The 24271-nt window shown below is 33.2% G+C and overlaps 1 protein-coding gene across 1 annotated transcript in view; it reads right to left on the reverse strand.

Moving 5' to 3' along the window:
• The window catches only part of ARHGAP15 (Rho GTPase activating protein 15), a 584899-nt gene that overhangs the window by 443631 nt on the left and 116997 nt on the right, over nucleotides 1-24271 (reverse strand). The window contains exon 6 of the mRNA XM_016136367.2: nucleotides 24003-24092. Within this exon, the coding sequence (XP_015991853.1) occupies nucleotides 24003-24092 (90 nt within the window). The remainder of the gene's footprint in view (nucleotides 1-24002; nucleotides 24093-24271) is intronic.

The raw sequence follows: 24271 nt of genomic DNA on the forward strand, positions 1-24271 counted from the left end.
TACATAATAAAATTGCTCATTTTTTTCTCATTGAGGAGTGCACAACAAATGAAATATAAACTACTTCATTTCTTGTTATTTGAAAAGCGAAAAGCTACGAATAAATTCATTTCCACCCTTAGGTTCCCTGGGTATACCATAGGGGAGAAAAACAAAGAAATTTCAGAAGGGTTTAAGGCAGTATTTCAATAAACTCCGGGATCAAAACACAAACCACAACAAAAACAAAAACAAAACAAAACAAAACTACAAAGAACACCAAGAAATATGAGGCATCTGAGTGAGTAGTGAAGAATGATAAGATGGCATGAGTGAGCCTCCAGTAGTGGAGTTACTAGCCACTCTACAAGTTTTCGCTTGTTTTTATTGTATGCCTAGTGCTGAGTCAATGTTTTAGTATGAAACAAAATTATACCAAACAAAGAATAAACACAATTTTTAGCATCACTATGCAAGGAACTATTGTTAGGTACTAAAAGGAATAAATTCTTTTAAAGAATTAGTAGCTTTGGTCCCTGCTTTCCAAAGGTGTAAAATATAATGAGAGAGATAATGCACAGACAAGTGAAAATTTGCATAAAAATTGCAGGTAGTAAGCAAAAAGTGTCTAACAAACAGGATTGATAATACTAATATGCACGATGACACCAAAGCTCTCATTCGGGGCAGGACTAAGTAAATGTTAGTGATACAGGCATAAGAGGCAACCTGACTGTGGGTTTAAACCTTAGCTTTGCCGTAAGAGCCGCATGAAATAGGGCAAGTTAACTAACTTTTCTGTAAATCTCTTTTCTCATTTTTAACTAGAAAACAGACCAAATTATAGACTTGGTAGGTTGGCTGTGAGGAAGAGAAATGATACATGTGAAGTATCCATCAGAGTGCTGAGCCCTCGGTAGAATGCTTGATAAAGGGTAATAATAAGATTAGTAATGGTGGGCTGCATAAACGGTCTTCATAAGCATAGCTAATGCTTATTTAATGCTTTTGGTGTGGAAGCCATTCTGCTTAAGTTATCTCTGGGAAGAGTTCATTTTAGTGATGAGACTTGGGGAAGAATTCATGGAATTTTTATTATAAAGGATACACAAGAATTGAAATGGAAGAGAGGCTATATGATGGCATGCCAAGAAAGGAAATATTTCAGCATTGGGAAATCAAACAAATGAACAGTGATGTTAAAGGACTTATCAATCATTTAAAGAAGTCATGCATTTTCATGACAAGAGTATGGGCACAAGCAAATCATACATTAGAGCATTGCTAGGTCTGAGGAACTGTGCGTCACAGAGGAATATGCTTGGAAGGTGCCTTACACAAATGAATCTGGGAACTGACTTGGTCATCTCTCTCAGGCTGATGACCTAAAGAGCTACAAGCCTAAGGGAAAATTTGCTCACTGGAGCTTCTGTTACAAGTAGGTAGGTAAGTAAATAAGTAATTAAGTAAGTGAATAAATCAGCCTGTTTTCATATGTACAAACTTAATCAGGTAGAAAAATAAATTCTACTCATCAAATAATTATTTTGTTAAAATGTCAATTTGAAAAGTTTCTGAACAATTATTTTCAAATTAATCTTCTAACTGCATCTCACCATCAACAAGATCAACAATATGTGATTAGACATCAACATACATGTTCTTCCTTTCCATTGCCTGGTCATATTATCAATAGTTCTGTGATGGTGCGGATAGCCTGCGGCATCCCTCAGATCTCTCCTCCCCTTTCTCTAGCAGTTGAAGTCCATGGGTAGTCTCTGCCCAAGATTTGACAGTAGCTTCCTAAAGAATTGTGATATTACTCCTGAGTATTTTCTCCCCCTTTAGAAATTCAGCCTTTTAGTATGAGAGTGGTTTCTGTTTTAGTTTGTGGGTGGCTGTTTCCATTGTCCAGAAGGGTTTCCCACCCCCCCTCCCCCAGTGTTTTCTTCTTGATTCAAGAATTTTATGAAGTGGTGGCCTGTTTAATTGTGACATTTTTCAGTTATACATTCTTAGGTTCCAAAACCAGTTAGGCAAGGTGTCCTGGGGACATCAACATTTATTACTGTCATTTTGAAATTCTGAAATTAAGACCACCTTGCAAGACAACTGAATTATAATTGTGGTATGTCATCTTATTACCCAATCAATTGGCCAGTAACAGGAAACAGTTATTAGACTGTGCTGTGCAAGTCTGGCTTCCTCTTTCTAATGTGATGGAATTAATTCATACAACCTGATAACAAGGCTATTACAATGTGAACAATGGTTTAAAAGTGGCTTGCGTGGAACAGCCAGGCACCATTGAATGTCTCAGATCAAAGGTCTATTGAACAGAAAGAACAAATAGAATCAATTTCTTGAACTGTTACTGCATTTCCAAACTTGCAACATTATACCACAGAATGTGACTTAATGAAGTACAGATGAGAAGACCAGAGAAAAGCTAGTTCTAATGTAACAATGAAAATTAATGTAGTACTTTGAATTTTTTTTCCTCTATGGAAACAAACTAGTTATTAAAGACAGCTTTATATGGCTAAAATCGTGGACTTTGAAACCAGCTAGGATTTAGATAACATACTTAGCTACAGATAACAAAGAGTAAAGAGATAAATTTGCCACTTTTCATCTAGATTGCAAAGCTGTATTGTAGAATTTATTTTTTAAAAACAGCAGAGTACTTAATAAGGTAAAAATTACATCTAACATATTGTTTCTCAGTAACAGTATATGAGTTGTTGGAATGCTAGAAAAAAAGTACAAAATATATGCATTCACTAAAAAAACTGAACTTCTACTATGAACCAAACTTTGTTCTAGAATCTTTGGAATTACCAGGAAATAAATCAGTAATAAGAGAAAATTACTAACTTGATGAAATTTTATAGAAATAAAATATGGAAATAAAAAATTTGGAAATGACTAGCCTTTAAAATAAAAGGTAATTTTAAAAGTAATTAAGATTAGAAGAGGAGACTTATAAAATGAAAAAAAAGAATACAAATAAAATATTAACCTACATTTTGAAATATTTAATGTTGTGAATGATGTCATACAATTTGCTGCTAACAGACATGAATCATGAGTTTTTATTTGCAACATATTTTATCAAATTAGTAAGTGGCTCTTTTATACATTTATTACTGAGAAATGGAGTTATGGCAAACATTTTATACTATAAAATAAAAATTATTAGTTATTACTACCAAATACAGTCATCTAACTATTCATAAATATGTATTAGATTCTATTAGAGAGGGTTGTCTTATTTTCCTCTAGTTTATCATTTATTTTTCTTAACAAAAGAATCCCAACCTAGTTATCTCCATTTCTGGGTATCAATTACTTAATGAACAAAGTATCAGTGCAGGAATATTTTAACTGTAAATTTTTTAAAATAGCACAGGATCTATAAGTAGAAATAGAGTGATTAAGTAGACAAATAGACAAAGCAGTGTAAATAATTTATTTAACCTAATCTTTAACTGAAAAAATCCACAAGAACAATGAAATAATACACAGCTAAAAATCTAGACAAAGTACTTGGACACATGGAATAAAAATGATCTTCATTGACATCATTATCCTTCCACTGTCAAACTTAAGATCACAAGGGAAAAAAATCCATTTGATATGGATACATTTATATTTTTAAAAACAGCCTATAAAAAGCAAAAATCTGGACCGGCCAGGTGATTAAATACATATTTGATTAATACTTTTCTACTGAAACAGTCATGAGAATACAGAAGAGATCAAGTCCCAGTAGCACTGAAATTGAGAATATAAAGCAGTGATCTCTCAGAGACTGGTGATAATAATCCCTAAATACTTTGCAGATTGTCTGGATTGACATTAGCAGTGAATGCATTGCTACACCTTTTAAGCAGGATAATACAGAAAGAAAAAAACATAGACATTAAGAAAATCCCTTTTAACTTCTCTTACCTAATATGGTTTGGCCTGCGCTGCTCACTGCAGTCTTGTAATCATTGGCCTTGTGTCTACTGAAAGGGATCTATTTTCTGAGGCCACAAGAACCATTCACATATCCTTTTCCCACCCCATCTCCTCCTCCTGGCACTATCAGTTTCTAAGGAGGCATAGGTCCAGCACAAAAAAAAAGATAGAGTTTACTTGATGAATAAAATCAACAATTACTGCAGATTAAAAAGAACCCAAGGAATGATTTATTCCTCTAGAGAATTACAGATTCATACTCCTGTTTGAGTAAAAATTGTTTTGAAATTCTCACAAATAAATCCATCTCCTTATAATTAGTGGAACATACAATAGAAAAGAATATTCAACACATAGACTTCCTCTCAACTTTAAAGGAGAGAGTGAGTTTGTCAGCACTCGAGTGGAACTGAAGGTGTAAAAAACTATAAACACACACACACACACACACACACACACACACACACACACACACACACACCCCCTGGGTCTTATAGAGTCTTTGAACTAGAAGAGAGCTTTTGTTAGAGAAGCTTACAAATTATTAACAAAATATTTGTACCTCATTATGTAATTCTATTTTTAAAAGGTATTGATATTTGCACACATGGGACTTGTACTCACATCCATCTAACAGGCAGATCTGTAGGACTGCTAGCGCTCTGAACACATTCACAGCCACTATATATCATTCGCTGATAATAATTTTGTTCTGAATAACTGTCCTCTTGATTTTCTCAATGTGATCAATGAAGTAGTAAAAAGGATAAATATTTTTAAAATAGCTTGACTATTTAAAAATCATTTAACCAAATTTATAATTTATAGGTGACTCGGAACACTTTTTTTTTCAACTTGAAGGTGTATACATAACTAAGTCAAAGTTTTAAAATTCAGAATTACTTTGTTATTTATCTTAATGAAAAACAGTAAAAATCTGATTGGGTGAATGTAAATTCATTCTTCACCTTATAAAAGATGACTCATTGAGTAGATATTAATTCAGAGCACAAGAGTCTTAACCATCAGCTACAAAGGAGTATTCTTAGAATTGAAACAAAAATCACTGAAATTCAAGAATCGATTGAGCAAGTTGATTTTCAGGATTGCGACTTATGGAAGACTCACTTCTTTTATATTGTGCTGAAAATTATAGCTTTATGGCAGAAATTCAACCTCGTCTGCTATATACCACATAAATCGTAAAGATTCTTAAATCTCTATCATCTCTGACCCCTCCTTTACTTTCAGAGTTTTTAATTCTCTCTTTAGGGATATATTAATGGAAAAGTTTGATAAACAGTATTTTAATGAATTTATAATTTCTTATTTTAAATAATGATACTGTGTTTATTAACTGTACAAAATGTTAGACATCTTCTGGGTACCGATTCTTTCAAAGTAGTCATGATTCACTTATCCTTTTCTTTTTGACATACAAAAAGATGTAGGTATTTAATATGCACAATATGATTCATTTGGAGGTAAGTACACAACTGTGAAATCATCATCACAAACAATGTCATAAACTTAGTCATCACCTCCTACAATTTCTATGCAATTAGAGCACATGAACATAACAAACACCTATCTGAGAATGTTGATCTCAGAAAGTACCATGTAAACCATAGTACTTTCTCTTACTTAAGGAAACCTACCAACCAAGCACATAACCTTCAAAACATGAAAGTGTATTTTATTTCCTTGAGAATTCAAGGTGTTCTAATTTTTTTTCTACAACTCTTTGAAATATACTTATGAAGGGAAGTGTATAGCAGGGTCTTTCCTTTTCATTGCACTGGATGACTGTTTTTCAATCAATATTATCAGAGTTGATCCTAATTCAATCTTTTGAATGCCAACTTTGTCTATTCTAATATTTACCCAAATATTTGTTCTCTTCTTGGTAACTTCTACATTATTTGATGGTAACAAACCCATATTTTACCTTAACCAACTTGGCTGTCAAATGTATATTCATCCATAGATTTAACAACCATCTCATTTTCCAAAAATATTAATACCAAGTGTCTATTGTTAATTTAGAGGTCATTTAATTAATCACATTTTCAAACTCTAGAATGTGTAATCTTTTTTTCATAAATCAGTACTAAAGGTTTTTACCTGACTTGCGTTACATTTTATTTTAAAGAAAAAAAAAATACTGGTTTATACAAAGTGCAAAAAATCTTTTACTTTTTCTGTTCCAATTCGCAGCTATATATATAACTATTTGCTATTCTTTTCTAACATAGGACTCTTTTTTTTTTTACATTCTAGGGAATTCCAATCAGTTTAATTGTTTGACAGAATTTTTCTGCCTTTTCTCAGAAGGTATAAATTTTTCAAGCGCCAGCAACATATACTAGAATATTTCCCAGGAGTGGCAGCTAATTGCAACTTTGTTTACTAGGACTATTGTTTGAGGGCCTTTTAGTTTTATACCAATATGCTCCACATTAGAAAAATAGGACCTAAAACCAAGGCCTTCAAAGTAAAAATACAAGCAAGCAAGTAAAACAAAAACGAAAACAACTATACTCTCTAAAATTACTTTGCTATGATAGCTACATATATAGAGTTGAATTGAAATCATTTTTCACTGACATTAGTTGGTACTTTTCCCAAAATTAAAGTAATTTTTACCTATAACAAATCTTGAACATTAAAAATGTTTAGGTCTCCTTCTGAAAATACAGATTTTACCCAGCAAAATGTATTCTTTTTTGATATTAAACAAGTTATATTAATGAACCTCATTTCTTCTCCATCCCACCTAATAGTATCTGTTCAATGTATATCCCAAAATAATATAATTCACCAATTTCATAGAAAAAATTAATAATTTTCTATGCCAAATCCTTGTATTTTAGAAAATAATTATTTCAACAATAAAGTGCTCTACAGTATGCTTCCTCAGCAGAGCATTCCTTGACAGTCCAAAAATGACGCATAACATGTGTGCGCTTTATATCTTCAAAGATGGTATATAAATATCTATGACTAGAACGCACTTTTTTGATGATGTAAGACATGTATGCATTTACCATTAAAAAAAAGGAATAAACCTATTAACATAATTTAATTATAGAATACAAATACTTTCCAATTCTTACCTCATTTTTGTCACCCACAGAAAGTACTTACTTCATCTTGAATTCTTAAGCTTTAGCTCCTATAACTCATGAATCTTACTTGGACTTAAATAATTACTGATGCAAATTTTCTATATTCCTAACCTTTTTGAACTAATTTTAAAATAGATATGAATTGGTATGCAGGTTGACATATGTTGTTGAATAACTTGAACTCTAGTTTCACACTCAACAGTATTTATTGAAGGAGCTGAATGGTTCTTTTAAATGAGACATTATGTTACCATCAATTACGAGTACACAATAAATTATGTTAAATGTACTTTTATCTCTGGAATGGCTTGATGAAATTTTACTCCATTTAAACAATAACAACAGCAACACTTTATTTAGATTGAGAAGGTTATATCAGGGGATTTGAATATTTAGTTGTGTAGGGATTGTGCTAGGCATTATTACTATTTACCATTTATACTAGTGCCTCCTCTTGCAGCAGCCCTGCCCGCATATGGGAGGATTATATTTCAATGCTCTTTTGACTCTGTAATTTCGTTAGTCCCATCAAAGGAATACAGACCTGACACATACCACGTCCAGGAAGGAGCTTTAAAGGCCACTGTGTAATCGTCATATCTGTTCCAGTTAGAGGTTATTCCATCAACCCGGAGCCCAATAAAAAAAGCGTAGAGCTCAACAACAGACATTTGTTCCCAAAACATACCTTAGCTTATCTTGCCTAACAGAACCCCAAAAGTTGAAGTATAGTGTATCAAAACCCTGATAATATTTGTTCCTTTGTATTATTCTGTTAATCTTTTCTTCATTTAATTATTGAATCTCTTTTATTTATTTAAAAACATGGGTGAATATGGAGGGAAATTTATTTTTTTAAAAATTCAGTATAAAGTTTTTGTCCATACAATGGAAACCTTATGCAATGTAACTTAAGAAGTAACCTCTCTGCCTCTGCATAAGACTGGACTCATCAAAGTAGAAAACTCAGAAATATTTTACTTTTAATAAATCTAACAAATTCATATGCTAAGTGAGCAAACATAATACATATGAATTAGCATCGTAGACATGTCATTTCCAAATCCTGTGTTTTATAAAAGCAATCTAATTACTTACAGTGGTAACCACATACCACATTTAGTTTGCTGTGTTTTGGGTTCCAGCAAAATTAGTAGGATTTACCAATAGCGAATAAGTATTCCATATAATCAAGCATTAGTTACTTTCTTAAATCTTGAATTTTAAAAAAATATCTGTTACTTTCTCTAATCACTGAAATTTTCACAGTGATTTGATTTGTGTTACACTGGAGAAAATAATTCTATTTGACTTTAGAAGATAAACATGTGTTATCAAAATGACATTTTATATGGGGTGGGAAAATTGATTTAAAATAAACTGTGTGGCAAAAAATATAATGGAAATACATGGGAAATAGTTGAGTGTTATTCAATTTCTTAAACATAAATTAGACATTTTTGAAAACTGACTTCTTCTAAGATTTTGGAGTTATACTCAGTACTGTGAAAAGGTAATGACTGAAAACACAATTTCTAAAATAACTATGAAAAATATTTAAAATTTAGACTTTGTTATCACTGAATAACTTTATCCTCTGACTTACAACAGTTCCTGTTCCTGAAGTTAATGTAACACAGATTTAAAAATAATAAATGGTACTGAAAAATTTAATTTAATTAAGGAATTCAAATAAAATTTTAATCTAAGACAGAATAGTCTTCGTATCATGAATATATTATGCTTAGTACTGGGTTTAATTTTTAAAAAATCCAGAAAGAAATCAAAGAGTTAATTTAAAAAAAATCCAGAAAGAAATCAAAGAGTTAAACCTCTTTATTATATATTTTGGGAATTAAAAAGAAACTTAAAATTATATTGATGAAGGTAAGTCTAGGAATCACATGTTTAGTCTGCATAAATAAATATTTTCTGGCGTAGAATAATAATAACACTCTCTATGTATTTATTTTTCAAAATTGAAGAAATGATTAAAATATTCCAAAATCCAAAGCAACATGGATTTTATGTTTTTTTCTCCTAAATAATGTTTTATTTTATTTTTTTAACATGGAAGGTCATTTCTAACTTACAGGAAAAGTTTTTTAAATACCATTTACAACAAAAATATGACAAATATAATTCTCTTAGGTCATTTGTGAGCTTTTCCATCAGTGGCACAGAAATCAAATTTCTTTTCTTTCTTCCAGAAACTCTTGAAGTGCCAGAACTTTTTGGCTATACTTAAATTTTTCAACATAGTTCTATCTGCTCTTATGTCTTACAGCTTAATTTTGGGATTAGAACTTCTATAGCGGCTAGCCTAACAATAATCTGTGATAACCTTGGATCCTATTGGTCCAGACTATTTTCAAAAATAGCATAGATATGTAATGTTCTCTGATTTTTAAGAGGCCAAGGAAGATACTGTCTTGAAGACTCAGAAGATACTGTTCCATAAGCATTTACTATCGTTTTTTCCCTTTAACTTTTTAAGCCAAATTATGTTGCCTCCACCTAATGTTGCAAAAGCTTTGGGCTTTCACCCAAAGTGATTCTAAGACTCTGGTATGGGTTCTGTGTAACCTGGCATTTTTCCTAAAAGTTAACTCTGTTAGGCTGCTATTTCTATGAACAAACTGAGTAATAGAAAAGATACATGACCAGATAAAATGGCACTACCTGCGCTTTCCCTACAGCCCTGTCAGGAGCTAGTAGTGCTTGGTAATTATCAGAAGCTCATTCCACGAATAGGGGTTCCATAACCTTTTAAAAGGCCTTTTATACTGGTTGAAATTTACTTTCAAATATGTCATCTTTTCCCATAAAATTAAGCCATTGAATTATATCTTTAGACGTATTACTTGTATCAATTAGCTATTGCTCTGTAACAAACCAATCCAAAATTAAGTGGCTTAAAACAACAATCACTTATTTGCTTACAATCAAGAATCTAGGTTGCATCTAGATGTTCTCATACAGCAATATGACCACAAATCCTGGACCCCCATTATCAAGTGAATCACTACATTGGGCAGGAGTATCTGGGCACCATTCATACCCCAGGGTGTGGCTATCCATAACTTACCAATGATTTCAGCAAGTCCAAACTATGGTGCAAGCTCCTTGACTCTAGGGCTATACAACTCAGAAAATTCAATGAGGAATTAGATTTATAATGTTGCTGTAGAGTCTGTGGCAAGTTATATAATAAGAACCTTACAAGAAAAATCTGCAGGTTTTTGGAGAAAGCCTTTACCTCCTGCAGTAAAGAAATCTTCACCAATCGAAAAGGAGTTTCTGGCCTATTACTGGATCAGAATAGGAGAATGAATATCTGATCATGAGACATCAAATGACTAACTTCAGCTTCCCATGATGATCTAGATATTGTCAAATCCACTGAATCATAATATTGGGCAACAGTCCATTGATGGAAATGCTATGTTCAGAATTTGGCCCAAGCAGTTCCAGAGGGCCTGAGTAAGTTACGTGAACATACAACTCAAACTTCTATTTCATCCGTCACTGTTATGCTACTGCCTCTCCCTGAGCTTGGCCTCATGGGGGTTCTTGAAAGCCAGCTGATGAAGGATGAAAAAATTCAAGTCTGATTCATGACTAGGTCACTTCAATATGTTGGTGAACACCAAATAGCGTCAATAACAATAACAAAAAGAAAGAAAGATAAAGGCCTGCAGCTGCACCATAGGTCCACTATGGGGTGATCATGCAGGAAGGCGGTGAGGAGAAGTATAAATCATCTCACAGAAAGAGATATAAAAAAATAAACTTGATTTCTAGAATAGTTTGAGATAAGGATGTAGACTAATTTCCAGAAAGTGGAGAGTGGCCGTTTGTTGTTCAGAGACCTAAAAGGTAACAGTTGGAAAACTGGAAATGAAGGAGTCTGGCAAATGTCAGTGGACTCCTAGGAGGGGGCACAGAACATGCAAAACTTTGTGTCTCACCTTAATGTCTTCATATCTACCAGAGAGTAAGCCAGTATACCAGATGACTGCATTGAATTCCTCTAGCCTCTGTCATTAGTCACTTGGAACATGCACAGTGTGCCCCCAAATGGAGTGGCCATGGTCGCACAGATGGAAACTATGCACAGACCCAATACCATGGTTCCCTGTCACCAAAGCTGATGCAACGTCTACCACTGCTGATTGCTCAGTGTGTCAGTAGCAGAGACAGACACCTGAATCTTTCGAGGACACCAGCCAGGCACTTGATGGCAAATTGACTGTATCACACCCCTTCCATCCTTGGGGGAACAGTGATTCTCCTTGGAATTGACACCAGCTCTAGACATGGGTTTGCTTGCTCTACCTGCCTCACCATTCCATGGTTTTCAGAATACCCAATTTAGCAGCATGGGGTCATTCACAATGTTGCCTCAAACCCAAGACGTGGTAGAAGCACCGCCCTGAGCATATGAGGCTGGAGGCCATTCTTCTTATTAAATAACACATTATTTGGATGCAAGCAACCTAATAGAATGATGGAATGATTTCTTAAAATCTTAGTTAAGGTAGAAGCCAGGGGACAAGACCCTGTTTAGCTAAGGCACTATATTCCAAGATGTAATATATATACTGAACCAATATTTGATACATGTCACAGTGTCCCTAATGTCTAGGATACATGAGTCTAAGGGCTAAGAAGTAGAAACAGGAGTAGCTCCTGTAATAACCCATTTGAAGCATCTATGTTTTTGACTTTTGCAACTTTGGCTCAGCTGGATTAGGAATGTTTGTTTTAGGATGGGGAGAAGTTTGCTTCTAGCCAGGATTAGTAATGGCCACTGTACTTATAACTATAACCACTGTTTGGTAACCATAGAAACTTAAAATGTGGACCAACAGGCATATAAAATAGCTATTATACTCATGAGGATAACTGGCTGTAGTTATAATAGGAAGGTAAAGTTGCCCCTGTACAATGGGTATAGGAGAAATGATTGAGGAACTCAGGGGATTCACTGAGATTTCTATTGGTGCTTCCATGCCTGGTGAGAGCAGTGAACCATCAATTGCAGCAAACAGAGCCTGGCAATGTCAAAAATTAAGGGCTCAAATTTGTTGGGTATGAAAGTCGGAAGCACCTCATAAGGCAAACATACAGACCAGTTACAGACCTGACTGTGGGTGAGGAAAATCTAGAATGAGTAATGGAGGCAATAGATGATGATTATCAAATATTGCCTCAGGCACAGTTGCAGTAGAGGAGCATAGTTTTTTTCCCACTAAAACATTTATATTAGCTCTTTTGTAGGGATTGAGGCCAGCCACCACCTTGAAGATTCAGCAGTGGATTTGACTTATCGTGAGATATAAATTAGTTTGTGTATTGCAAGGAATGGACGGCACCAGATATTTCTTGTGTCCTGCCTTCCACTCTCGGTTTTCTTTTTTCTTTTATTATTATTATTATTATTATTATTATTATTATTATTATTTATGCTTACAGTACCTGGTCTTCCTAGGTGGTCTCCCATCTAATTACTAACTAGGCCCGACCTGGCTTAGCTGCCAAGATCAGACACCGGGCTTGTTCAGGGTGGCATGGCTTTAGACCATGGACTATAGCTCCACTGGAGTGCGAACTCAGGACCTTCTGCATGTAAAGCAGACATGCTAACTGCTACACTATGGAACCACATCCCATCCTTTCAGTTTTACCTGTAATTCCAGCTGCAGCTGGTGTAAACAGTTCTGTGTGGGCTTCAAATCCCTTCGTACGGACTGTATCTTACCTCATGCATGCACTGCCTATGGTTCACTTTCTGTCGTGTATTTTCTCTGAATCTATGGAGTAGGGTACCTGAAAAAGCCTCGTTGGCACACCCACGCATGCGCAGCCTGAAAGTCAAGATGATTATCCCCTTCTAAAGGTAACTGTAAACCAAATGGGTGAGAAGCTGATACTGTCCGTCCTTGGTTAGAAAATTCTGACAAATGTCCTAGCCATTCTGTGACCTACTCAAAAATGACTCTTGTAAGTGCCTTTTCTTCTTCCTATGCTTTATTCTTGCTAGTTCAGAATTCCTGCTTTCTGGGATCACTTCCCAAATAAACTTGTTGCAACACAATCTCTAGTCTCAAACTTTGCTTTGAGGGGGGACCCAGCCTAAGCTAGAGACATATATGGCAAAACTATTTGCTTAAACAGATTTCAAAACTAGCTCCCTATGAAAGGAAAGAATCATTCCTCAACTGAGATACAGCTGCCACTGTCATAAAAAAAAGAGAAAACATCGAATGCCCCAGTATATCATGTAGTAATTACATACTAAAGAATTTGAGGTGACTTCGTTCATTACAGTATGTGAATGATTGTCCTAAGTGGGAATTTTGTGTCAAATAGCTATAAAAGTTGCCGAAAAACAGATCTTATTGAAACAAATATTAGCAACTTACGACTACAATCTGGGGTTACATTGACCATAGCTACTATCACTATGTTGAGTCCATTAGAAACCACCTTGAGTGGTGTCCAAGTCAGTTATAAGAACAATACACTTTAAATTTTATACTGATGGATGAAAAGGGGCATAATCATCATCAATTTTACTTTATTTATAAGACTTCATTGTTATTTTTCATATCCTCTTCATAAATAGAAGCAGAGGTAGGGAATTGAAAAATCTTTCTGGGGAAGATTAGTGATCTTCTTCCATAAGTCAAAACTGCATGTTTTAAAGAAGGAAACATTTTAACTGGCAAAAAATAGCTGGTAACAAGGGTACTATCAACTACGATTTCAGAGTAAAAATTATAACCAAGAATTTAAAATAAAACCTCCAGTCTTACCTTAAAAATAGACATTTACAAGTTTTCTTGCAAAGAATAAGATCTATTTGATGTTATGATTCTCCAAGTTTAGTGCAATGGCTTTTTGTTTTCTGACTTTTACTAAATCATAAGGTTGTTTAATGATACAGGTAAATATACACTAGAAGCTGAATATTAACTATGAAACAACATTCCTGAGAATTCAGGATTAAGCTTCAATTTTCCTCTTGGGGTAATTTTAACTTGCATCTCCTAATAATCTTCAAAGACTTGAGATCTATATAAATATCCACTTTATAGATTAGGATTTTCTTTCTACACAATGACATGTTCTACAGTTATTAGAAACTTAAAGCATATACTAAAATTATAAAGCTTAACTTATTGCTTCTGATTAAAAATATGTTAATACAATGATGCTTAAGAACCATCAAAATTTCTTAAATTACATTTTAATGATTTCATTTTTGGCAAAAGTGCACCATGAGTTGAATAATATTTATTTAATTTGTAAATCCATGAAGAAAGATGACTTCATAAGTCTCTTAGTCATAAATAATTAATCAAAGTTCTTCAACACAAATGAAAGACTGGGAAGGAATCTAGAGTTTTATAAAACTCTATACATTTTTCTCCTTTGACACTGTAAATTATGTTATTTCCAAATTCAAACTCAGTGAATGATAACTTTAAAAAGTTCATGTTTGGGTACAAATGAGGGAACATAGCATCACACATATATTCTTACTTAAACATTACACTGTGTTTTTAGATTCAATAAATGCTCCTACTATTTGGTCACATATTTATTTATTTGCTAACAGAATGAGTGTTGATAAAATTCATCAGACAATAACAGCCAAGAGTAACTTCTTTAGATAAGCCAAGGAAAATATAAGTGCCTGTTTAGGACAAAGATATACAAGTCTGTTATTGTCTCCCTGAATCCTCCCTTCTACAACAGGACAGAGAGAAAGGACTGCCATCACATGAATGACACCTAGGACCAGGGGATCTCACGTTGATATTTTACCACATAAGAAAAACCCTCCTTTGAATATCTCGCCAGAGTACCCAGCCAAATTGTCAGTAAAGCCAGTGCTGGAACACCAATGAGCCACCAGATGGCAGCAATGCTTTTATGAATAATGCAGCATTATGTTCAGTCCATCTAAGATTTCCTATGTTAATAATAGAACAATCCTACTTTAGTAAAAGGACAGATTTGTTCATAATAAAAGCAGCCATTTTTTTCATGTCACTAGTTATATTTTGTAGGATTTATTTGCTTTCTAGTACTGTTCGCCCCTCCCCCCCCCCCAAATATTTATTTTCTTGCACATTAAACATTAAATTGCTGTTGAATTTCATTTTGATATTGTGGTAGAAAATGCCTGTGGCTTAAAACAAATATTTTCCTTCCTGATGGACAAATAACATCTGTGGTTGTAAATGTTCCAGTGAAGCTGTCAAAAGACAAGGGTTTCATATAATTTCCTGCCACCCTCATTGGTGCATCCTACACATCAAAAGAGTGTATTCATAACCTGTTTCCACGAACTGATTTCAAATCTATCACAGATCTCGTATATCTGATGCGTGTCTTCTACTTGATCACAAGTGTGAGAGTTTTGAAAAATGAAGCATTGCTTAGATTCAAGTTTGAAAAGAACACTATCGAGGTCTGAATTATTTGTAAAAGGAATCTTTAATATCAGTGTTTCTTTCCCTTTTGGAGCCATTAGTAGCAATTTGTTAATTTTGCCACTGTAAAGTTTTTGCTTTTGCACATGTTCACCAAGGAAGTCAGATTATTAAATTCTTCTAGTGTTGGAAATGAAACGTTAGGCAACCGGCAGGACTAAGGCCAAGAAACTGATAACTTTCTACTACAACGAAATTCACCTAAACCCTCAAAGTGAATGTTCCTTCCATGGTCAAGTCATCTCATTTTGATCTGTTATCTGAAAACAATTCTAACAACTTCCTTCCTAATTTCTCTCCTACCTCAAGCATTTCATTTCATTATTTCACTTAGGTTATTTCTCAACATCCTGTTTTGTTAAAATAAAAAAGAGCAGCCTCCTCTCCTCTTCAAATACTGAGAATCCTTTACTGTTCTAAAGTGTTTAAAGCCTTCCTTTTAAATGTTTATTTTTTACTAAATTTTGAGTAGCATGTTTAATTCAGATATTGAAGGATTTTATGCATGGATTCCACAAGTGGCCTCTACAGTTCTGTGTAAGTGTTGGCATTTTCAATCCATCTTATACTTTGTTTTTTTTTTTTTTTCTTCTGTTCATTTCAAGCCCTTGTTTATGGATGTTTGCTTTGTTATTTTCTTATACTGCTTTAAACATTACTCTGAGGTTTGAGAGTTTTGCTCACCACTACCCAGATTTTTCTCCTGCTCAGTGGCTTGTGGCATATAAACACTGTGAATATATATATATATATATATATATATATATATATATATATATATTTTTTTTTTTTTTCTCTTGCCTTCAGATTCAGCCTCATTGCCTTATGTTTACAACTGAATGGCAATGGCTATTTATCTGCCAGTGATCCTATCCTATCCAAAAGCTCTCAATTTTATTTCACCCTGTGTCATCCTTATGGACAAGCTATAAAATGTGATACCATTTACTGGCCCCATCTATTATGTACCAGCTTTAGGGATTAAATTGTTCCTTTTTCTGGAAGAGGCTTGTTTGCTATTTTAAAAAATCATACTCAGCATGATAAACATGGCTGTTCTCTTTCAAAAACATAAAATTAGAATTTTGAAATAGATATGAAAAAGAGATCTGCTGGTTTGAATGTCATCTTGCTAGTACCAAGATACTATCTTCTGTACTTTACAAGATGAAAATTACAAATGGCAAAACCATAACACTTGATGATTCTGCTTGGATCCCATGAAACGCCCTTGGCGGTATTTGCTTTTGCTCAGGTAGAGCATGTGGCCTGAAGTCCCAGGTTTGATTCCATGTATCTCAGTTAGCCTCCCTCTGATTCTGTGGACATGGGGAACTGCACGGTTAGCTCATGTGTGGCACAGAGACCATCACAGTTGCTTACTAAAACATCAATAAACAGAGTATGTTCCATGAGACAAGGGGAATTGCATCATGATGTCGATAAATGAAGAACAGCATGTTGCATTTAACCTGTGTCAAACTAAAATCCAGAATTTATTCGCAATGCATGACTCTTATCTTTGAGCAAATGGAGCTAGTTATTTCAGAAAGCAGTGTCAATCGAGCTAATCAGTGACCTAAACTCATTAGGTCATATGTATACATCCTTCTACTGACATGTTGGAAGTATAGGAAACCATGTTGACATTTTCTTTTTTTTTTCTTTACATTTTTAATTTTGATTTATTTTATTTTGGAATTTAAAAATCTTGATTTCCTTGGCTAATTTGGGACTCTTTTTTTTTTTTTTTAATATGGCTATTGTCACAATCTTTGCTGTCATCCAGCTTTGAATGACATTCCGCTTTGATGACAGTTCAAAAAGAAATGAATACAAAAAAATAGTGCTATACTCTTTAGTAGTTAGTGTAATAAAAAAAAACTGTACAAATGAATACATATGCTCATAGACCACTAAGGTTCACGGAATCATCAGGCAACATACACTGGCTATTGTTTTCTCTAATAATATACTCAATTTATCAGTGTCTTAATTCTATACTTGCGATTATAAGGATTTTTTTTTAAGAGAGCTTTATTGTTCTTTTAAAAATTAAACCTGCAACAAAACAGTGGTGTTCCCAAGTAACGTGGTCTAAAGTAGACATGTTTCACTTAAGGAGTGTATTTTCTATCTATCAACTTGTTTTTTGCTTCTTCTTTCATCGGTCAGGCTAACATGCTCTTTAGGTCTCACCTTACATTCTTACAATCAATTTTATTTCCTACCCCTAGGCTCTCTCCTTTGTAGTAAATCTTAAGCATCCCTGACATTAATATTCCTAAATCAAAGCCCCAATTATAAAATTATATTACTTCATTCATCAAAATTCTTCTGTGCTATCCCACTGGCAAAAAAATGAAGCCAAAATCATAAAAATAATCATATTTCTTTCTCTTCAATAAAAAAAGTATTATCCTGATATCTCAGTAGGAGAATAAAAAGAGTTGCCATTGTCTCACTTTCATTTTTCAGGCATAGTTGCTGTACTTGACTCTAAGTTCCCTTAGCATGTTGCTATCAACAGCTTGTTAAAGGTTTTCAGGGCAAAATGCTTTTCTTAAAGTATTAACTGGGATTAGACATCAATTAATTAACTTACATTGATTAGATTCTATATTAACTACACTATTTATAAGAATAGAATATTAAAAATAATCTCAGTAAGGTTCAAGGACACATATTCTTAGTTAAACAGTGAATAAAAAGATTTTCCAATGGTGTATTAGCTCTTAGTCCAGTGGTTAAGTTCACAGGGCAGTATACCGAATGGAAGTGGAGCAGAAATCCTGGACTGTATTTCACAGATGTCTACCTCTCCTATCCAGACGCTTCCAAATACACCCCGAAATTTCCCTCAAAGCGTTGTTGAGATGATGTGGTTTAGTAGATGAATAATAATACCTGGTTGTAGCTATATTAAAATCAATCCTTTGGAGTTGCTTTTAAATACGAGATTGCTTTATTTTAACATAAGCACAGGTGGAGAGTAGGTAAGGTAAGGACTGTTATCTATTATTTCCTTGGTGTGACAAGCTAAATTGAAGGGGATATTTTGCTCTGAGTTCTACATAAAGATCCAAGTGGCACAGCCAAAACTGGAGCACATGTCCCCAGACTCTTGTGCTCTCTCTACTGCACCTTCTAAATGATGGATGAGTAATCGGTAGATAAAATGATTGGGGACGAGCTATAAAGCAAAAGACAACTGTATTAGATATTAATGCTGCTCTTACTCTGGTTTATTTTTAATGCTATGCCTTTTAAGATACTGTGAGTAATTCTCTGAAGTGAAACCAGCTTTACTTGAAATCTAATGCATATATGAATGTGAAGAATCATCCTTTTGCATTTAGTCTAACTATAAGGATTGAAAAATGAAAGAGAAAATTGGTAAAAGCTTAAATTTATTTAAACCACCACTTTTAACAGAAGAAAATGGATAAAAGCAAAATACCAGTAGTTTTCCTTTTGGCTTAAAATGACATTTTCCAAGATGTTATTAAATTATCTTCACATTAATAAATGTAAGCAGTACTTAAACATTTTAAGCTAAGACATATTCAGATCAGGAAGAGCAATAAAATTATGTTTATATGTAGAGCATATCCATGGAAAATATTACATGAATATGTTTAATATACATTATAGCCAGAAGACTCCATCCAAAGTCAGAAAAGTAATGCAAGTAATGATAAATCTATTCTGAGATTTTCCTTACTTTTAGGGACAGAACCTGTTCCCATGAGATATTTTTATATATTAAAAAAGAACCTCAAATCCAGTAAATTTGATTATAATTTTTGTTGAAGTTATCAGTTGGTGCTGGTGGAGGAGAATAGACTTTCATCTTCTTGAGTCATTTAATTTTTCTGCCTTTCAAGCAGGCAATAGATATTGTGCTAATCAGCCATAATTCATTCATAGTAGAATCGTCTTACTTGAAGCACATAATCAATATATGAATCCACTGTATGTTCATGGGTAAATTTTTATAAAAAATGTTATTTAAAAAAAAAAACTCAGAAAAAATTGAGGCCTAGTCACGGTCCAGTTCTGAAAATAGACAAACCTTCAGAATAAAAATTATTTAATTATTTTAAATGAGTAATCATCTACTTACTATCTTATATGTTGTAATGAAAAGGACCAAGGAAACCATATTTTTCTTATTCTTTACCCCCTATTTACCAAAGGGATTAGAGCTGATTGATACTCTGGAAATCATCTTGGAGTACAGAGCCTATATTATGGAAACAAATTCCTAAAATGCTTTATGACAGTAATTTTTTTTTTTTAACTAAAACAAATGCAACTCTAGCCTTAGCAGTAACCACTGAATTAGTTAAAAGGTATCTGGTCCTCTGATTTAATACATATAAAGCAATACGGAATATAGTCTCTGTCTTTGTATTTTCTTTGGGGAGACAAAAACTAATTTACATGACAGCACTAAAGAATATTTAAGGGCTAAATTAAATGGCATGGAAATAATTGCAGTGCTTGGGACCATCATATATTTAATAAGGGGGCAACTCCTTGGAGAACAGGAATATTTTAGAGATATATCATCTATCTATTCCATAGTGTGTCATGAACTCTGTTTCCCCCGACTTTCAAAAATATTTTGCTCAGAGATCCTTGTGTTCAAAGGAAGGAAGAAAACATTAGTAAAAATTTTCCTTCAACTTTGAAGCAGAAGATATTAAAAGTTAAAAAATTACTGATTGTTTTAAATTACTTTGCAGCTATTTTCTCAGTTGAACGCCCTATTGCAAAGCTTTGTAAATGACTAATGTTATCTTCTAGGAAAAGGAAGAAGGGACAGAAGCAGTGCTTGTGTTACAGAGGCTGCCTGACAATACTGCCAACCTTTAACATGGTTTTATTTAGTTATTACAACTATCTCTCTGTAAATGACATTTAGGATTATTTAAGATTATGTTGTAATCCTTTTAATCCTTAGTGCTTTAAATTTCAGGCTAAACACCGAAGAGCAAACTAGCACTTAGCAGAAATGTTTAAAACATGTGATTTGAACATAAATCTTTTTATGCACTCTTTCCCTGATGAAGACCTAGTGTTGCTCTTAAGTTAACTAAGAAAACTCGTACCACAGTTCATTACAAATCACTTGCTTGCTAAATGCTTTCTCAAGCTACATTGAACTTGAGACAGTCCTCGACAATTATGCTAAATGCAGAATTAAACAAAAGTTCTCAGCAGTGAACATTTATTAATTTAACTTCGAATTTGTATGACCTTTGATAAATACAAAGTGTCTTTCTGTGTTTGTGTGTATGTGTGGCAACGATCACCCTATTTTCTAAGGTCAACTTTAGGCGTGGGTATATACACAGACACATATACATTATATATGCATATTTTTATACGTTTATACTTTTTAAAAACATATTTAACTTATTATAAAAGTTGTTTTGTCTATATTTAACTTATTATAAAAGTTGCCAATGATTTTTAAAATATATATTATTTATTATTAGAAGTACGAATTAGGCCAAAGACTGACCTTTTATTACTTACAAGCAGATGTTCTTGAACTCAGCCAGTGACCATCATTGTGAGATACTGAGAGCTGAATTCCAAGCCTTAATGCTTAATTAACGTTTCACTGGTATGTTACCAAGTACCAATCAAATAAGATTAAATCTACATCAAGAGTTAAATAAAACTTTAACTATGAAGGAAATTTGGCTTTTAATACAAAAAGAAAATGAACAACTCATATGTCCAAAGAGCATATATAAAAGTACAAACCAAAAGAAATCCTTCCTTTTCTTTTTGTCGCAAATGTGTGCTTCTGAGTCTCAAGCACATATTTTGTTTGTTTTCCTATTCATTTTAAATTTGACTTCTCTACAGACACTGCAATTATGTAGCATATAATTGCTAATCCATCAACTTTTAAAAAACAGATTTCAAATTCTAAATTATTTCTAATTTTGCTCTCCTTTGATTTTTCTTGATCCAAAAATCTCAATAGCCATTTGATATCTGTAATCTATAATTCATAGACTGAGATTGAACACCAAGCCTAATTCAAACTTGGAATTCTAAAGCTATTTCTGCTGTAGCTTATCAGCTAAAGCTATGATGGTCTTTTTCAGTCAGGAAGAAACACTTCATTATTCTGTAGGTAATGAAACCCTTGCACACACATGTTCAAACACAGAACAATGTCTTACTACCAAGTTTTTGAGATATAATCATGTTTATTTTGATCATTTGAGAGTTAGACCAGCTAATGTATCTAATCAAATATTGATGCAAGTTGTCGAGGTTTAGCTCTCTGGCAAATCCTTCCCAATGCTTTCTCGTTAACATAACTGTAAAAGCTATTTATATTGTTCCTCTCAAAAGACTCACTCTCATAGTTTGTATCTGTGGATACATATTAGTAAATTTCACCTAAGCTCATGCGTTTAGGTGATAAAAAGATTTCAGCATGATGTGACGATCACGTGATTCACCCCAAAAAGAATAAAGCAGGAAATTAAATCTGAATCTTTCTCTAGCTTTATTCACAACATTCTGATAATGACCTGTTGTTTCTCCAAACTAAAAAGCACAATACTAAAAATTATATAAACTGGATATAAGAACGCTGAGGTCCTGTGAACTACTCAGGTACCTTACAAACAAAATTAACTGGCAAGACTGTCGCCTCTACAAAGCTACTGAAAGTGAAAATAGTTTTTAATATATTTGGAAGCACCCATATTCAGAAATATAAAAATCAAGTAAAAAAAAATATAACAAGCAGTGCTTAGCCATATTCAGAAAATGTTAGGCTGATATGTATCATCAGTATAGGCAGTTCAAAGATATATCTATGCTTATTATGTTTATAGCTATGTAAAATTATACGTAAATATTTTTAATATTTGAGGCCCTATATATATATCACACATACTCGACTATCATCTTCATTTGTAATCTAATTTAACTCTTCATAAGGTTAACAAAAAGAACTGAAAAAGGCTGCCTTGGACCAACTCTAAATGTTTCCATTGTCTAAGATGCTAAACTCACAATACGTAATAAACCTAAACCACTTAGTTCACCTAACCCAGTTCAGAAAGTCTCATACTGATTAGGTAGGTTGTTATAGAGACTACTATTACAGCAAACTAACAAAAAGAGTAAGAAATTGGAAGACAGGATATATCACTGATCTACAATTCCTCACTTTAGAAAAAATTTATTTTTCCATCTTCATTCTGTAATTCACATTCTAATCACTTTTGGCTTTAGTCTTTTGGTTTCTAGGCAAGTATGTTTAGTTTTCTTTCTTTTTTTTAGTAAAAAAAAAAACATTAATATGTCAAAAAATGAATATCTAAATGGAATAATACTAGAACCCTCCAAAATAATTTACTCCAGAATATGTTGAAATGTTTTTTTTTAATTAACATGGGTCCAAATTATTTGGATAAACCTTAAGTAGCTTCTGGAAGATGCAGAACAAACTAGAAACCACTTTTTGTTCTCCCTAGGGCATGTTCAGCTAGACTTTCTCACCAACTTATACTTCTAGAAGATACAATATATTAATTTCAGTGATGCATTTAAGAATAGAACTGACTTGTCTTCAAGGACCAAAATGGTCTTAAATGGGTTAATATATTAATTATAATAATCTAGTTCCTTGGATACTAAATGATATAAATTATAAAATATACCTATGAAGTTATTGGTTACTTTGGAAATATAAAAGTGAATTAAATCTCACATGAATATAGAAAAACATCAACCTCCATAATCTAAAGTTATTAATTGCCAAAGGGATTTTAGTAACATCATCTGTGAAATATTAAGTTTTCCTATTTCTTTTTTTCAAGGATTTCATCTAGTTCTTTCCATTCAATGAAACATGATTGAAATTATTAATCACAGTTATTTTTTCCAGAAAAATTAAATTATGTAATATGAAAAGATCTAATTTTTATAGCTGTTCACCTCTCTACGTTCCCCTAAATCACACTGGTTAATGTAATTTATTACTGGGAGGCAGAAATGGCAATGAATGCAAGCTGTTTATCATAATTAGTTAATCTTACTTTGTGTATGTCTGAAAATTCTACATTAAATCTTTTTAAGTCAAACATTCCAGGTTTGAACCCCAAACAACTAGCAAATACGTCGCAAATTCAATGACTTCCGGTGTAAAATTAATCAACGCACAACATATATTTTGTGTTTAGATACCAACCAGTCATGAGGGAAAAACAACAAAACCACTCAAAATTCAACAAAGAAGAGAGGTCAGTTTTTGCCATGACTTTCCCACAATTAGTTACATCTGAAAATGCACATGAAAACATCACAAGAAGGTAGTCATATTTTTATCCAAAAGACCTCAGATTTAGAAGGAATAGAAATAATCGAACAGTCTTACCTGAAATACATTCTTTCTGCTTGATTTTTCCTTCGTCCATTCAATATGTGCTCCACACAAATCCACACTTTCTGGTTTATACCCAGTTTTCTGTAAACAAAAATGAAATAAGTATAAAAAGCATACAACATTGGTGCTGCATGTCAGAAAAAAATGAAAATTTATTGAATTAGCAGCTATACACATTTATAATTTGAAGGCCCCCTTTTTTTTCAGTTTCAAATAGATATCTGAAACTTCATGTGTTCTTTGTAGCATTATTTACAATA

This window comes from Rousettus aegyptiacus, unplaced genomic scaffold (genome assembly GCF_014176215.1).
Source record: "Rousettus aegyptiacus isolate mRouAeg1 unplaced genomic scaffold, mRouAeg1.p scaffold_m13_p_2, whole genome shotgun sequence".
NCBI classification, from domain to species: Eukaryota; Metazoa; Chordata; class Mammalia; order Chiroptera; family Pteropodidae; genus Rousettus; species Rousettus aegyptiacus.